Source organism: Paroedura picta, chromosome 4 (assembly GCF_049243985.1).
Source record: "Paroedura picta isolate Pp20150507F chromosome 4, Ppicta_v3.0, whole genome shotgun sequence".
Lineage (NCBI taxonomy): Eukaryota > Metazoa > Chordata > Lepidosauria > Squamata > Gekkonidae > Paroedura > Paroedura picta.
In genome coordinates this window covers 128,517,818-128,535,398 of record NC_135372.1, presented here as the reverse complement: position 1 = coordinate 128,535,398, position 17,581 = coordinate 128,517,818, and the positions used below count along the sequence as shown (strand labels likewise).

At 45.6% G+C, this 17,581-nt stretch overlaps 1 protein-coding gene across 9 annotated transcripts in view; it reads left to right on the top strand.

Moving 5' to 3' along the window:
- Positions 1-17,581, top strand: part of NFATC2 (nuclear factor of activated T cells 2) — a 157,379-nt gene that overhangs the window by 126,814 nt on the left and 12,984 nt on the right. The window contains exon 10 of one of the 9 annotated variants that reach the window (XM_077335629.1): positions 12,667-12,755. The exons of the other annotated variants lie outside the window; for them this stretch is intronic. Within the exon in view, the coding sequence (XP_077191744.1) occupies positions 12,667-12,710 (44 nt within the window). The 3' untranslated portion in view covers positions 12,711-12,755. The remainder of the gene's footprint in view (positions 1-12,666; positions 12,756-17,581) is intronic. 9 annotated transcript variants of the gene reach the window in all.

The following is a 17,581-nucleotide window of genomic DNA, read 5'->3' as shown; positions in this document are numbered from 1 at the left end:
TCTGTAAATAGGATGAAGGGACATACCACCCTCTTTCAAACCCTAGTAAATACTCTGAAAAAAAATGCTCATCTGTCTGCAGTCCCAAGTTCTTCACCATTCTTAGTCCATCAGGAAACCATTAGTGACATGGAGCTTGATCTTCTAAGCAAAAAAATGTTCCCTGTGTTCCACAAGCTATTTTTTAAAAACCCTTCTCCTCCTTGTTTGTATGCACAGAAAGTCCCCCAACCCAGCAGTGCAAATAACTCTAGCCTTTAATCACAGCTAGACCATAATATTTACTAGCATTTCAACAATATTGTGGTGAACAGAACAAGACATTCATTTCCTCTTTTGTATGCACTGAGCGATGCATGCAGTGCACGTCTGGTTTATGGCAGGAAACTCATGTTGCTACACACAGATGTGCTGTGTACAAAACCACAGCTAGGTTTTAATTGGGATGATTTTGAAGCAAAGGAACAAGACGTATTAGAAGGGGAAATGGTCCTTTAGCTGCCCCATGTTGAATTTCACTTTGTCCTCTGTTCCCTAATGCAGGCTGATATTGGAGCATAGAGTCTACTCAACCCTAATTATTTTCTGAAATATACATGCATTGATTATCTGGACAGTCCAATGTTTAATTTCCAGGGGTTCACTTTGCATAAGCTGGCCACTTGCCTGTTTGTGGCAGGTAAACCATCATCCTAGAGGAACCGAAGAGCTGGAGGAAAAAATGGCTAGAAGTGGTCTCTATACTGCCACTCTAGGGATTTCCCCCTTGTCCCTATGGTCTTTACCATGGAGATTGGAGGAAATCGGTAGAGCATCATTTACAAAGTGTCACTAACAATCTGATGCAGCAGAGCACCTCTTATGAAACCACCTCACTCTAGCCTCAAGGGATACAGTTGAGGAGAGGTTTTCTGCAATAGGAAATGGGATGGTAAACCTGGACCAAGTCCTGGTCTTTGGCACCATAGCTGAGTAACCCTCACAAAAACTCTTTATGTTGTTTGGGCCCATATACGCACCTCCCTCTTTATTTTCAGAAATCTCCCCTCCATCCAACCACACATCTTTCTGCTTGATATTTTTTTTGCTTGGAAGTGTTATTGCAATACCAATGGCCAGTGTGCCCTAAGACTTCTCATTTTTCATACCAAGAACGGGTAGAGTGCAGTATTTAGAATGTGAGACTAGAACCAAGGTGACTGGAGTTCAAATTCCCACTCAGCCATTGGGTGACCTTGGGTCCTGATGCATGCTCCAGCAGCCTAACCTACCTGATAGGGCTGATGTAAGCACAAAATTAGGAGGGAGAACCGTGTATCCCACTCATTAATGTCTTGGAGGAATGATCTCAGGGATAGCTATGATAACAAGACTTTCTCTTGTGTTCTCTTCAAACCCATTCATCGCCCCACCTACTCTGATAATCCAAACATAATACCTTGGCTTTATCCTTTCTTCGGTTCCTCCCTCTCTGCATCCAGTCTTCCGTCAAATCACATCAGTTCTCCCTGAATGGGACCCAAAGTGGCTGACAGTTTCCCCCCCCCCTTCTCCATTTTAACCCTGTGGTTAGGCTGAGAGTGTAGAATTGGCCAAAGACCTCCAAGAAAGCTTTGGTGGCAGAGTGGGCATTTGAACCTGGGTCTTCTAGGTCCTCTTCCATCACTTTTAACCACTATGTGGCTGACTCTCATTTGGTGTTACGTATTCAAGCCCCTCCTCTCTGACCACAAAACGTTTTACTTCTTTTGCCAGCATTCCTCTCTGAAACCGTACCTAAGGATATGAAATAGTTGTGAATACACAACTATCCCCTGTTTGCTCTGCTCTCTTTCTAGTAGTCTGAGGGTTCCATCGTAGGTTCCATCAGGGAAGGGAACTGACCTCTGGAGCTGCCAGGTCTTCCCTGACCACTGCCAGGGGAAGGGAGGGTAGAACTGCCAGATCTGGTTTGGGAAACTCCCAGAGATTTAGGTATGAACCTTGAGGACACCAGGGATCTCAATGGAGTACAACACCACAGACTCCACCCTCCAAAGCATCTATTTTCTCCAGGGGGAACCAATCTCTGTAGTCTGGAGAGGAGCTGTAACTCTGAGAGATCCCCTGGTCCCGCCCGGACGCTGGCATCCCCGCTTCTTCTTGGTGAATCTCTGAAACATCCTGCACATTGTAATAGTCATAAACAACGGTAGGAAGTCCACAAGAAGGTAGAAATGAACGTTCCTGTCTTAAGAAAATGGAGCCCAGCATGGTGCCTGGCCAGCTCGGACTGTGTTATGATGGCAAAACAAATTCTATGGAAACCATTGTGAAAGTTGGCCCAGGAGAGCTGGGGAAAGCCTTGTGGTTGTCGATGTTTTTTGGCACGGGTTTTGCTCCAGGCGGAGAGCCTTGAATCCTGTGGGGGGAACCCAAGAGAGAACGCATTCCTCTTTTTCCATACCCAAAGCAAAGCCCTGCCAAGCTGGCATTGGCTGCCTCCATTTTCCAGGCCCTGCGTTCCAAACACAGTATGTGCTGCCTCCTAAAGACGGTCCCTACAGTGGCCGGCAGGGCTGGAAAACATGAAGCCTGCATGGATTAGCACAGGAATTCATCTGAACTGACAACTTGGGCTTCCCTCTATAAACAGCAGTGGTGTTTTCGTCTTCCGGGCTGGATGACAAAATTTAACATCCCTTCTCCTCCTCCTCCTCCTTCTCCTCTTCCCCGATAGGCTTGTCTGAAGTTCAAGCAGCACTGGGAAAGCCTAGTTCCAAAGCACATGGAAAACAGCATGAAATCAACTTGGTATTTTTTTAAAATCTGTTCTTAAAGGGCATTCTGTTTCATTTTTCAAATGCTCTAGGTCAGTGGTCCCCAACCTTTCTGAGGCTGGGGACCGGCAGGGCATCGGGCCGTGCCCGCGCGGACCACGCCCGCGCATCGGGCCGCACATGCGCGAATGCGCGGCCCAGCCCTGATTCCCTCTCCCCGCCCTCCCGCAGTAGGAAGCTTCCCTGGGAAGTTTTTTACTGCGGGGGGGGGGGGCGGGGAGAGGGAGCCGCAGCCCGGCGCCATGGCCTTCGGGGCCCGGCACCGGGCCGCCGCCCGCAGGTTGGGGACCACTGCTCTAGGTTATGCAACCCCTCCCTCTCCCAATTTCCAGGTGAAAGTGAAGAAAATTTAGATTCTATTTTTTGTCATTACACTTTGGCATACGCTTTTTACAGTTTCTCTTTCCTCTGATTTTCTCGAAACATGTGCATACACTCAAGTGTCATTCATAACATTGCACAGTCCAGGGTTGGGCTGAGGAGGGCTGCTGTTAGGAATTTTGGCATGTGATCCAGAGAGAAAACCTATTTTGCATCTCTTAATGGCCAAGTGCCTCATTTCCTTTAATCTGCTTCTGTTAATGGAAAAGTATGTAGTCAACTCTTTCTAGTGGTTACAAGGCAAAGCATCAACGCGTAACTAAAGAGGGGTGAAAAAACTAGATTGCTCTAGGATTTGTCTTGTATAGTAATAATAATATTTTGCTGCTTCAATAAAAGGGGATGTGTTTATTCCAGAAGGCCTTTGAAAATGTTGATGTGTGTTTTTATCTTCCTGGGGGTTATATGCACATGGTGGTTTTTTTTTTTTACTTGACCTTATGTTTTAAGTATTCTTTGTAAGCCATTCTGGCCACACATTTTAGTGGGAAAACAGGTTCCCACTTCTAAAAAATGATAACATTAATATTTGCTGTTGTAAAGCAGCTCAGAGGGCTTTAAAAAGGGTAGTTAGATTTGAGACTGGCAGCATTTCAGCGACCGACAAGAGTGTCGGCTCAAATCTTTTCGAGAGTCTAAGAGGTAGTCAAACTGCGGCCCTCCAGATGTCCATGGACTACAATTCCCAAGAGCCCCTGCCAGCGAATGCTGGTAGGGGCTCATGGGAATTGTAGTCCATGGACATCTGGAGGGCCGCAGTTTGACTACAAAAGCTGCCTCCATCAGACACCAAGGAGGTGTCTGACGAAGGGAGATTTGATCTCCAACTTATACCCTGAAAATCTTGTTGGTCTTTAAAGGTCTCTTGGACTTGACTGTAGCCTTTCTTCTGTAAACCAACATGACAACCATCTGAAACTATCTTTAAAAAGTCCAAATCATGACCCTCTTGTTGGTAGATTCAGGTGGGATAGCTGTGTTGGTCGCTGAAGCAACAGAACAAAGTTTGAAACCAGTGGCCCCTTTAAGACCAATGAAGTTTAATTCTGGGTGAAAGCTTTGGGTTTAAAGGTACCACGGGATTCAAAATTTATTCTGTTGTTGATAAGGGGGCTATTTTCAATTATTCCCAAAGGGAAATCCATTATTTAAATTTCAGGTATCCAAATCAACCTCCAAGTAAAATAAAGGCTTTACTAGATCTAGCTCATGCAGAACTGTGCTAAGTTTATTGGATCCATGATGCTGTCATTGCTGTTAGCTTTGACTGAGTCCAGATAGAAATTATAATAAAGAGATAACATATACTGTATATTTCTAATATTCTTTGATTAAGCCATTGGAGAGATTCTTTTTTTCTCTATTTTTCTCTTCTTATTGGGATCATCCACTTCTTTCTTGCAGTCATTGTGGTTAGAGCAAGGATTCACAGCCAGTGTGCCAGGAACATTGATGTGCTATTGGCACATCTAAGTGGCGCCACAGCATATTGAGATTTTACTATTATTATTCATTCTTTTTAACACTTCCTTATATGGGCAGGTCAACCTGCTGCCTCCCAAAGTAGCTAATGATGGGCCTGGAAGGGGAGGGGAGGGGAGGAGCCCTGGCCATTCAAACCTTTGCCAGCTGAGGCTCCTACCACTGTATTGTTCTGCGTTGTTTGTGGTGTCTGGAGTCAAGCGAGGTGAGTCCTTCCTTGGGATTGGAGCTGGGTGGGTTGGGGGTGTCTCTGATATTTTCTTTGTGTTTTAATTCAGGGGGTGGCAGAGGGGCCTTCCATGACCTCTGGATCTTGGGTGGCAGGGAGAGGGGCCTTCTGCAACTCCAAGAAACTCCTATTTTGACAGTGAGAACTACGTACCAATGGGTTTCATGTGGACTGGTGATCCCAGGTGTCCTAGTCCGTTGTGTCTTACATGTGGCAGAAAACTTGCTAATGAAGCAATGCCTCCATCAGGGTGAAGTCACTTCCAGATGGCATGTCACTTCCGGGGGCGTGACAGGGAGGTGTGGCCAGCTGACAGCACTTCCAGTATGTCTCAAAGCCTGAAAAATATTCAGGTGTGCCTCCACGGTCAAGAAGTTGAGAAAGGCTGGGTTAGAGAGTCAGCCTAGGACCAAGGGGACTAAACTTTAAATCCATACCCTAAATATCTCTGGGTAACCTTGGGCCAGGTTGGGTCAGGCTGTGGCTCTATGGCAGAGCTCTCGCCTGGCATGCAGAAGGTCCCAGATTCAATCCCCACCATTTCCAGTTTAAAAGGACCAGGTAATATGTGATGTACAAAATCTGTACCAAAGGCCCTGGAGAGGTGCTGCCTGTCAGAGCAGACAGCACTGCCCTAGGTGTAGCAATGACATGACTCAGTACGGTGGCTTCATGTGTCCATCCATCATGTACAGAGGGCAGGAATCAAATAATAGCAGGTGAGCCACGCGTCCACTGAAGCTTGCCCACAGTACAGCTTTTCATTAGAGGGCTGCCAACTGCTAGGATACAGTGTGGGCGTGACCCATTAATCCTATTGGATAAATTATATCTACATCATATAAGTTTCTGTAAATGATTACAGTCTCAGCAAGCATTCTTTTTCCCCTAGCATAAAGGGTTTGGGGTTTGGTTTTGCATCGCACAATCTCATAAAGCAGCTTTTGACAGATGTTTGCAGCTGTTTTGTGAGACACAATATGCAGCAGAACCAGAATCAGTGTCCCGGACTCCTTTTGCTTCAGGCGTGGTGGGTATTTGGTCCGCTTGAGGAATTGGAGCAGCCGTTGCTATTCTGAACCACAGGGAGCAAACAAAGCTCTGATGATTTCCACACTCTGAACAGCTGGTTGCAGATGACATTTTTGTCTCTTTTTTTTTAAAGGCAAGAAAATAAAGAAAGACTGTCAGCCCCAGTACTACACACAGCGGGTGATTTAGCCTATTAATGATGCAGTCCAATATTTGCTAGCAAGATTCAAGGAGGTGGCTGGGTTGGTCTGAAGTAGCACAAGAAAATTTGAGTGCAAAAGCATCCTTAAGACCAAGATTTATTGATGGCGTGAGCTTTCAAGTGCAGGCACTGTTAGACAAAATGGAGCAAGGATCATAAGAGTAGAGATATAAGGAAAAAGGAATGAGTAGCAAATTAGGAAACTGTGTCATAACATCCAAATTAATGCAGTCTGATAATTCTTTGCTAAAAAAGCTAACCAGTCCTATGCTGGCAGGGGCTCATAGGAACTGTAGTTCATGGACATCTGGAGAGTCACAGGTTGACCACCCCTACACTATAGAGTAAATTCTATCAAATGAGGCCTACATACTAGAGTTCCATGGAATTAAACCTACATGCTAGGGTTGCCAGACCACCACCACTCCTATGAAGGTGCCCCCCCCCAACAGGCCCTTCAGTCACCAATCAGCTGGCTGGTAAGGCGACTTACCCAGAGAAAGAGCAAGGCTCACGCCTAGACTCCAGCGTCACATAGAAAGTGATGTTATTTTGCCAGCAATGTCCAGGCAACACTTGGGCAAAATCCCTATGGTAGAAGCCGGTTTTACCGTAGAATTGTTACCTAGGTATCACTAGTGTGATGACATCACTTCCTGTGTGATGATTCCAACCAGGGCTTTCTCTGTCTCTAAATAAGTAGCCCCCGTCCTCCGCCAGTGCCAGGAAGGACCTGAAAACTTTACTACAACCTTAGTATTTCAGTTCCATTTTCCCATCAATCTGCTTATTTCTTACAAAGCTACTTTACTAAAATCAAAACTGTGCTCAATGGCTTACTTTTAATCAGGGTGTTGTTGTTTTTCTCCTCCTAGCCTGAGTGTGAACATTAGCTCCACCAATTCATATTGAAAGTATCCAGAATTTTTTTCTTTATCATCTCTGAGAAATTCTTTGCAATCTCTTTACCTGTTTTGCTGCTACACCAATTTCACATTAGCCTTCTGGTTGCAAGGGGGCTAAAGACGTTTGGAGGGACTGTTGCCTGTCCATTACAGTACCACCAGTCACATCTCTTTCTGTCATTCAAAAAAAAAAAGTCCCAAGAGATTAAGTTGAAAATTTCATTAGAGGTATAACGGGAGGAGGGAAGGAGGGGCCAGGAAAATCTGCTTCTAAAGAGCACCAAAGTACATTACCTAACATGTCATGTCTGACCCTTGGGGTGACGCCCTCCAGCGTTTTCATAGCAGACTTAATACGGGGTGGTTTGCCAGTGCCTTCCCCAGTCATTACCGTTTACCCCCCAGCAAGCTGGGTACTCATTTTACCAACCTTGGAAGGATGGAAGGCTAACCTTGAGCCGGCTGCTGGGATTGAACTCCCAGTCCCATGGTCAGAACTTTCAGATAGCATGTCGGCTGCCTTACCACCCTGCACCACAAGAGGCTCTTAGCTGCATCTAAAACAGGAGCAGTCGGAGTACACGTTGCACAGGTCCCTGTGGAAAGCACTCTAGCACTGCCTGATCAGGCCACTGAGGGTTCTCCTCCATCGGGAATTAGAAGGGCTCACTGCTAAGGTTCTCTTCTTTTCCCTTTCTACCTGCTGAACGGGAATGATGGATGGGAGCAGTGATGGAAAAGAAGGAAAGGAATCATTTTTCTCCCCTTCCTCCGGCTCACCGCAGCCCAATAACCTGAATGGCTGTCATCAGCCTACCCAATTCATGGTCCTAGAACAGGGATTCCGAACCAGAGCTCCACGGAAGCTCTGAAGAGGGTCTCTGGGAGCTCTGAAGTGGGGTCTGGGCTGTCTTCTCAGCTCCTACTCTTCCTTCTGGCCTACATGAGGCAGAACCGCTATAGTTAAGGGACGGGAGGGAGCAAAAGGAGGGCTACAGTAGTGATGTCATTTCTGGGGGTGTGGCCAGCAGATATCACTTCTGGGGCTCCATGGTCCAAAGGTTGAAAAAGGCTGCTCTAGAAGTAAACTTTCCTGGGGCCAGAAATGGCTGCAGCGAGAGGAAAGAACTGAGATAATTACAGTGCTTACATGATCCTTGTGCTGAATGCAACCTGCTATTGTTAAGTAAGCGGGGGGGGGGGGCATTTGTAGGAGCCCAGACTGAGATTGTGAGACCTCAGAGGCTAAGCATTGTCAACCTAGGTTCATATTTTGGTAGGAGACCACCAAGGAATTCCAAGGTTACTGTGCAGAGGCAGGTATGGGCGATTCACTTGAACATCTCTTGCCCTGAAAACCCTAGTGGGACACGACTTAACGGCCAATAAATAAATAAAGCTGCCTTTCAGAGCAATTATGTCCACCCCCTTAGACGTCCAGCCCGTGAATGAATGCCCTCCTTGGAAATATTTCACTTGATTTCAATCATATGCAAACTGCTATTAAGCACGCACTCCATAATATCTCCTTTGTAATTTCCTAGCTCTCAACCTGGGAGAGCCAAATGTTTGACTCAGGCCTCCTGTATCTCATCAACCAGAAACATCTGGCACAAACTATTCACAAATCAAAAATTTGTACCAGAGAATTTAGGGGGGGAGGGAAATGAAGAATCCTCTTTATGAGTTTATGAGCTGAAGCTAATGGGAAATAAAATGTTCTGCGTGGTAGAATTCTGCCGCACCCAGAACCGTGCACTTCCCTGCCCTCTGTAAAGAAGAGGGCAAGAAAGACAGAAGCAGTGGAGAGGTTCTGTTTTTATAGGACTAGCTGTTTCAACAACAAACTTTGTCAGTGACTCGGAACGAGGGCTGGCGTCAGCGGGGACAACAGCCAGGGCCCAGGGTTTCCCAGCTGATTGCTCCCAACCTGCCACCTGCCTGTTCACTTGCTAACCCTCTACCATGGATGCTCCTCGCTCCCAGGGCCACAGGGGGGGAATCTGCAGGAAGTTGTGAGCATGGGCAGTTAGTAGGTGGGAGGCATGCAAATGGGTTGGAGAGAAGGAGACTATGAGTGCCTACTTGCTACTTATGCTCCTCATCCATTTTGGAGTTCTTTATCCCTGCAACCTGGTTTCCAGAGAATTAAGCATTGAGCATGCACACCTTAACTGATTAACTGTGTGAAAGTCCTCTGGCCATCCGAAGTGCAATGGATTTCCAGCTAATTGCTTAACAGCTCAGGTGTGATATTAATCATTGACAAAACGGTTGCCCTTTGCAGAGCAGAGAGTTGCAGAGCTGAGCCATCCGGCAAGGGTGGGACATAAAAATAAAGTGTTTTATAAAGTTTAAAATGAGTAAAGAGAGTCCAGTCCTGCTAGGACAAAAGGTATCTGATCTTTTCTCTGATTTGCTTGTGCACGCCTTGTTACAAAATGATGAAAAGAGTCCAGCATGTATTCTGGGCAGGACATGGATTTGGGAAGCATAGTTAGTAGATACTGTCCTATAGAAACTAAGGTTGCTTCTACATGACAGTGATTGTCCATGCTGCTTTCACAGCCATTACAAATGGCAGCACCCACAAGATCGGCTGAGCATAGAATCCCTTCCAGCAGCTTCTCCACATCCCTTTCTATGCAATCCGGACAAAACTTGCTTGTACCTTTCCTCTCATACTTCTGCAAGGAAAAGGGCTACTTACTCCTTGTTTAGTATGAAGAAAAAAGGTTAATTCAGGAGACCTTGTGCCTTTTGGTGATAGATTGCTCTACTATTCGACGACCCTGCAATATCTGAAGAAGTGAGCAGTGACTCATTAAAGCTGATATCCTGCCACAGTTTTGCTAGTCTTGAAGGTGCTGTCCTGGGACTACAGCTAATCTCCAGGTATCGGAGATCAATTTACCTGGATAAATGACTGTTTTGGAGGATGGACTGGCATCCATCCCCTCCTCAGACTCCACTCCCAAAATCTCCAGGTATTTTCCAAGCCTACTACTAAGATGGCTTGTGAATTGACTTGGACTTCATCCTTTCAAACAATGTTCAAACAAATTAGATTTAGGAAAAATTCGACCAGAGCAGGAGAAAACCTGGAAAAGGGACGATTAAAGGACAATTTTGTTTTGTTTGTTTATAATTGCATTTATTTTCTGCCTTCTGTCTGAGAACTCCGGGTGGATCACAACAGAATAAAATGACATAGATAAAATACCACACAAAATTAGGAATTTAAGTGAAATTGATACATTTGGATCATTGAAACCAGAAGTTAAATACTAAAATACGCCCCGTTCATTCAGTTGGATGGAAGAGGGCAGGTGGAAGATCATGAAAACCCCTTAGTTGGAGTCCAGCTTGGTGGATTTGCAGCAGGGAGGCTTCAGCTGAGCAGCTCTGGCAGAACAGCTGTTTTACAAGCCCTGCAGAACTGATTAAGGTCCCGCTGGGCTCTGATCTCATTCAGTAGAGCGTTCCACCAAGCAGGGGCCAATGCAGAAAAAGCCCTAGCCCTGGTTGGCCAGTTCCCTCCTCTTTTTAAGTGGTAAAAGTCCACATTACAAAGAACACAAAAGTGGCAGTCCTGTGTCATTCCCGTTCCCCAAATATTTGAGGAGTTGTTCCATTCCATGAAATAATTTGCATTGCATTCCATACTCCTGGCAGTTAGAATCATAGAATCATAGAACAATAGAGTTGGACGGGACCTCCTGTGTCATCTAGTCTAGCCCCCTCCACTATGCAGGACACTCAGAACTCTATCACTCATCCATTGTAACCTGCCACCACTGTAACCTGCCTGGGTTGTGGAAACCCAATCAATCAGTCAATCAATCAATCAGTTAATCAATCAGTCAATCAATCAGTTTTTATTACAGCAGTTGACAGCCATAACAAAAAAACTATAAAACAGTAAACTTATAATAAAAATTAATGGTTTCTAGAACAGATCAACCAAGAGGTAAAAACTCTACAGCAGCTATGCTTAGTTATGGAAACCCAAGTTTGGTAGTATTCAAACACGGAGTAAATAGAACTATACTTTACTTGAGCATCCTGCCCAAATGGGTTTATATTACTGCTGGAAAGGTACCAGCTGGATATTAGGGGGAAATGTTTACACTAAAAATAGTTCAGTAGTGGAATGGGCTTCCTAGGGAGGTGGTGAATTCCCCCATCTATCCCTTTTCCTTGGCATGGTTCGAGCAGCGGCTGATCCTGCATTGAGCAGGGGGTTGGACTAGATGGTTGCTATGGGCCATTCCAACTCTATGATTCTACACTCTTGGTGCATCAAGTACTGCTAAGTGCTTCTGACTTATGGGAACCCTACGAATGAATGACCTGTAAAGTCACCTATCATAACCAGCCTTCCTCAGGTCTTGCATCCCCCATTTCCCTTGAGCCTTTTGGATTTACAAGGGAGTCCTAAGCCGACCTGCTTTGAAGTGTAACCATCAGTGGGGGTTACTTTTGAGAAAGAGCGTATAGGATTGGGCTATGAGTCAGATCGGCCATGTTTTTGGATTCCCCGTTGAATGAAAACTACGGTACATTTTAGAGCGAAAGCGGGAAGAAACACAGGACTGTGATCAAGAAGCATGGGGTTGCTAAGAATCCATGCCTGTCCCTTTAAACGTTCTGAAAGAGAATCATAGTACAGATTAGATGTTGTGTACAGTTAGATGTTGTGTGCAATGGGCCACGGTGAAGTGAGAACAGTGTGGTTTAGTGGTTGTGGTACTCAATGGTGATTGGAGAGACTTGAGCTGAAATCCCTAGTCAACCATGGAAAACTCCCTGGTTGTCCTTAGGTCAGTCACTCTTACTCAGCCTAACCCACCTTGAAGGGTTGTTGAGAAGATCTAATAGGGAAAGGGACTGTGATAATAAACTAAGGGGCCAGTCCTCAAGAGACTGTAGGTTTTGCACTATGTTGAATCAAACAGTAGTGAACTCTCTGACTGGGATGCATTGATACGAAATACAGCTGGAGTCAGTTGCCTAGTAATTTTTCACCATTAGGTCAACTAAGGTTGCAATCCTAAACACACTTACTTCTTCTCAGTCTGAGGAAGAGTGCTTGTACTCGAAAGCTCACACCTTGAATAAATCTTTGTTGGTCTTAAAGGTGCTCTGGACTCTGATTTTATTCTTCTACTTCAGCCCAACATGGCTACCCACTTGAATCTACACTGACTAAGGAGTAAGTCCCATTCAGTTCAAGAGGACTTCTGAGTATACACGTTTAAGGATCGCTCAGTTGACCTCTTCTCTTAAACCATGTATTTCATTTTCATCAACTTGCTAGAGAAAACTACAAAACAAAAGACAATCCTCCTGTTCGTACTCTTATTAACAACGAGGCAGTAATACAGTCTTGAGTTTGCATCGTGGAAGTGCCTGAAACAAAATAAGCGCAGGTATTTTAGACAAAGTTATTCCCTGTTGTCACAACGAATGTTTGTGAGTGCCCAACGGTTAAAAGTAATTCATGTCTTAGTATTTCATGTGAAACAAACAGCCAAGCATTGTAGCTTTTGACCTTAAGGCCAGGGTCAAAGGTTACATTCCTTTCTCAAAAATGGTTTTGCAAATCTTTTTCAGAGCTGATAGACACACACCTTAGCTGGATACAAAACATTATATGAAACTGGGTGACTGTGCTTTTTTGATCCAAGCAATCAAAATCTAAGGTAATTGATACTTTTCCTGACTTTTGTCTAGCTGCAGTAAAAAATATTCTTTTACTTGTATGTGATCTAGCTGGATGACTGTAAAATGCCGCTTTAGTTTTGCTCCTTTGAAAGGTCCACTTGTAGAGATCTCTAACATTTGGTGGCTGTGCTTGGGGAAGCATGTCGTGTGTTTGAAATCGCTGCAAGTTACCAGCCGTCACTGCATTCGTTTGGTCGCCATCAGGATCTGAAATTTGACTGATGATTTTCCCTGCACAATTTGCCTGCTGCAAGAATGAAAATGATATTTGTCGTTCCCCGTCCTGTCCCCCCAGCACCCTTTGCTTTTGGCCTCTTCTCTGCACGTGATTCTTGAATGCATGTTCTGAACTCATTTTTTTTTACAAAAATCCTATTGATTTCTCTGCGAATTCTGTGCTTGGAAGAAGCACTGAATATTCAGAGCTTCTAATCCACAATACAGTTCGGAGAAGAAACTGTAGCTTGTAAAAGAGATGAATTTTGTGTTCTCTTGCCAAGGATTAGGAGATGGATCCTTGCTGTTGCTCTACAGTGATGGTGACCAACTCCCTCCCTCCCCCTCCCTTTTTCCCCTTCCTTCCTTCCTTCCTTCCTTCCTTCCTTCCTTCCTTCCTTCCTTCCTTCCTTCCTTCCTTCCTTCCTTCCTTCCTTCTTATTCTCTCCCCTCCCTCCCTCCCTCCCTTTTTTTAAATTCCCTCCCTCCCTCCCTTCCCTTCCTTCCTCTCTCTCTCTTTCCCCCTCCCTTCCTCCCCTCTCTTCTCATGGCAAGAAAAGGCCTTTGAGGAATGGTATTACACATTTTACCCAGGATTGTCCTAGGGCCTCCTTGGATACTACATTTGTATTATGGAACCCGGTCTCATAATACATTTTTTTGGGAAAGAGAACAGACATCCACACATCCAGCATGTTCAATTAAGAGAAATGGCCATGTTCTGTTTTTTCTTCCAAGTATTGAATACTCAACAGTTAGATAATTTTAAATCCACACAGACTCCTTGGGTTGGATTAGAGTTGCCATGTTGGGGCAGGGGTTTTCCTCACAACCAGGTCCTGTTTTCTGCCGCTGTTCAGCTGTCAGCCCATGATGTCTTCAGTCCTCTCTAGGAAACTGCCAGAATGTTTGGTTATTCCTAGAGGGAACTGACATCACTTCCATGGTTTCCCTGGAAGTGATATCATGATGTCTATTTCATTTCTTTATTCAAAACACGTATTAGCTGCCTTTTGCCCTTGTGGAATTCAGAGTGGCTTACAATATAAATAAAGCATTATTAAAATATATTTTAAAATCACAATAAAAGTCATTTTGGTAAAAAAATAAAATTCAGCATTCACTATGTATGTTTAAAATTCATTTCTGTTGCCAGCACTGGCCTCATGTCACTGCCCCCACTTATTACTGATTTCCAAGGCAGGTTGGCTATCCACATTCTTTATCCAATGGGGTGCAATGGGGTGTAAACCATATAGTTCCCCAAGTGGCCATTTTTTCCAGGGGAAAAGATCTCTGTTGCCTGGAGGTGAGTTGTAATTCCAGAGAATCCCGAAGTCCCATCTGGAGGCTGGCGACCTTTTTAGACCGTAGAAGATAAATGTTGCCCTTGCTAATTTCACTTTAAAAGCAAGAAATCTTTGGAGACAAACTAGAAGAAAGCACCATCTTTGAAGAAAAATCCCAGTTTCAACAAAAAGATAAAAGTAATATGGGAGGGAAGGCAGCACGATATGGCCTTTTCTCAGATCACAGAAGCTAAGCAGGGTCAGTCCATGGAAGGAGAGACCACCGCGGGAGATGCTGCAGAGGAAGGCAATGCCAACCCCCCTCTGCAAAGTCACTTGTCTAGTAACCCCCTTGCTGAGGTTGCCGTAAGTCAGTTGCAACATGGCGGCCCTTTCATACCTTATGAGTTTTCATAGCTACGGCCGACCACATCACACACTGATAATATACAACTAGAATTTCTTGATTTAAACAAACATAGCCCTCTCTGAGTAATAATCCTCTTTCTATTTTTATCAAATTTGGTGCGGATAGGAGGAAAGCGTCCTGTATGAGCTCTCTGCCTCTCAGTCTCAACTTCAGCAAGCAGGAGGTGTCAAATTAATCGACAAGCTTAAATGATGTCCTCGCCAGGGCCGATTCACATAACTGAATTGGTGAGAGATGAGTGAATCGGGGCAGCGTTCCGTGGCTTCCCGTCAGAGGGGCCCCCCTTCACCTTTGCGCATGCAAGGTTCTTCGATTTACACGCGGGAAGGGTTTCCAACATGTGGTGGCTAAGAGGGACTGACCGTAATCAGGAGAACAGGGTTTGGTTCCCCACCCTTCCACATGAAGCCTGCTGGGTGACCTTGGGTTTGTCCCAGCCCTGATAGTGCTGTTCTCACAGAGCAGTCCTATCAGGGCTCTTTCCGCCCCACCCACCTCACAGGGTGCCTGTTGTAGGGAAAGGAAAGGAAGGAGATCGTTAGCCACTTCGAAGGGGTCTCAAAGGAGTCCCTTCGGTTAGTGAAAAGCGAGGTATAAAAACCCAACTCTTCTTCTTTATCTACCTCACAAGGTGTCTCTTGTGGAGAGGGGAAGGGAAGGCGATTGTAAGCCAGTTTGAAATTCCGCAAGGTAGAGAAAAGCGAGATATTAAAAACTCCTCTTCTCCTCCAACATTTTCCTCACTTCCTCCTCCACCCCTCCAAATGCCACATTCCCCAGGCTATTCCACAGGATTCCTACCCTTCCGCTTTCCTGGGAGGCAAATGGCTACGACTGGGTAGGAAAGCTCTCCTGTGTGTACTGGTTCTTTCTTGTTCCTGTCTGAATCCAGTTCTTGGTGTGCAGAAGTTGTACTGCTCATGCTACATCAGCAACTTGTAAGCCGATTATAAATTCCCCCGCCAAAGTATGGGGTTGTCCTGATATGACTTGAGATATAGGCTGCTCTTATGGCCACACCCTGTCAACGGCCGAAGCGTACAACAGCATCTTGCAATGTATACAGCTCTCCCCTTTTCTTTAAACCCCTGATTATCTTAATCTTTTTGGATGTCTTCCCAGCTGTTGGGCTAAATGAGGGTTCATTTTTATTAGATATTTACAAGAATCAAAGCACTGTATTCAGGGCTCAGGAATTTTTGGACTCTCTACCACCATCCCTCCCCCCCCCCCCCAATCCATTGCAAAGACAGAATGAGTCATAATCAAGCACTAGATATCTGCAGTGCGATCGTCAAAAGATGAGCGGGTTGGAAAAAGTGAACAGGGAGCATTTGTTTACCCTTTTGTGTGATACCAGAAGGGGTTGCAGCAGCATGGCTGGTGGGAGAGGTATTAAAGCAAGATCTTTTCACATACCCGGCCACAGGCTTCGCTTTCAATATTCCCATCCAGCATAAGCAGGGACTGCAAATGCTGCAAATTACGATTGCAAACGCCCTGACGAGACAAATAAATAGAAGAACTTGAATGGCTCCTTTCAGGAGGGGCTACAGGATAAGGGGCACTGCCCACACCAACACAGCAGAATGTGGGAGAGTTCTATTTAGGGATGCAGTTTGCCAACTCTGGGTTTGGAAATTCTTGGAGATTTGTAGTTGGTGCCCGCGGAGGTCACGGTTTGGGGAGAGGTGTCAACCGAAAGAGTATGCCATAGAGCAGCGGTCCCCAACCCCCGGTATGGGGACCGGGACCGGTCCGTAGATCAGTTAGTACCGGGCCGTGGCTCTTCCTCGTCCTCTTCCCCGGCTATTGCCTCAGGTGCTGCCCCGCCACTCTGCCACCGGCTCACCTTTGGTGCTCTCCAGCGCCCGCCATGGCTGGGACTCCCCCCCACCCCAGCGTGACACTGCACAGCTGCTGCTGCTGGCAGCCCCCCCAGTGGGCGGCAGGCAGTCAGGGGTACCGTCGGGAAAGCAAGTGGAGCAGAGGCTCAGGCGGCGGCGATGTCCCTTGGCAAAAGACTAAACCCCCGGGCCTCAGTAAAATTGTCAAGGGTTGACCGGTCCCCAGTGATAAAGAGTTTGGGGACCACTGCCATAGAGTGCCCCCTTCTAGAGTAGACACTTTCTCCAGAGGCACTGATCTCTGTTGCTTGGAGGTCAGTTGTAATTCCAAGATCTCTCTAGGTCCCACTGGGAGGTTGGCAATCCTAATGTTGACCCATTCAAAGCTATTTTGTCAGTTGATCATCTGCCTTGTTACCAAGCAGGGTATATCCAACCTTGCAATTCCCCTGGCAGGAAGGCTTTTCTGTCTGCAGAAAAGGAGGCAGCCATCTCTACCAAATTCCCTTTCCAGTGCTCTGACAGATTCAGAAGCACCTGGAGGCAGAAGCCCATTGACTTCCTTTCCAGTGAAACTTGCTTCGTCTTGTGCTCTTACGGTATTTGTGTCAATTCAGTGCTTTGCTTGATTGGCAGATGCTGGTGCCAGAGGCATTTATATATTACTGATTTTCCATTTGTGTGCCTCCCTTCCTTGCGGGCTCAGGGCGCTTCACAACAATTCGTAAATATAATATGACAAGGAAATAGAACATAAGTGAAGGAAAATAGCATATAAAATCCTAAAATGATTAACTTAAAATTAAAATCTAACGGAGAGAGGGGCCCATAAAGTGCATGCTTAATAGTTGATCGGTGGGTATTGGCTGATGTTTGGGACGCTCTAGGGTAGGGAGGTCAGAATCTTTCTTATAGTTTCTAGGCCTCAAACTGTTTCTAGGCCTCAACCTGGTGGGACAGGCCCCATGGAACCATCTGAGCTCCTCTGAGGGCCTTGATTTCATTGGATAGAGTATTCCACT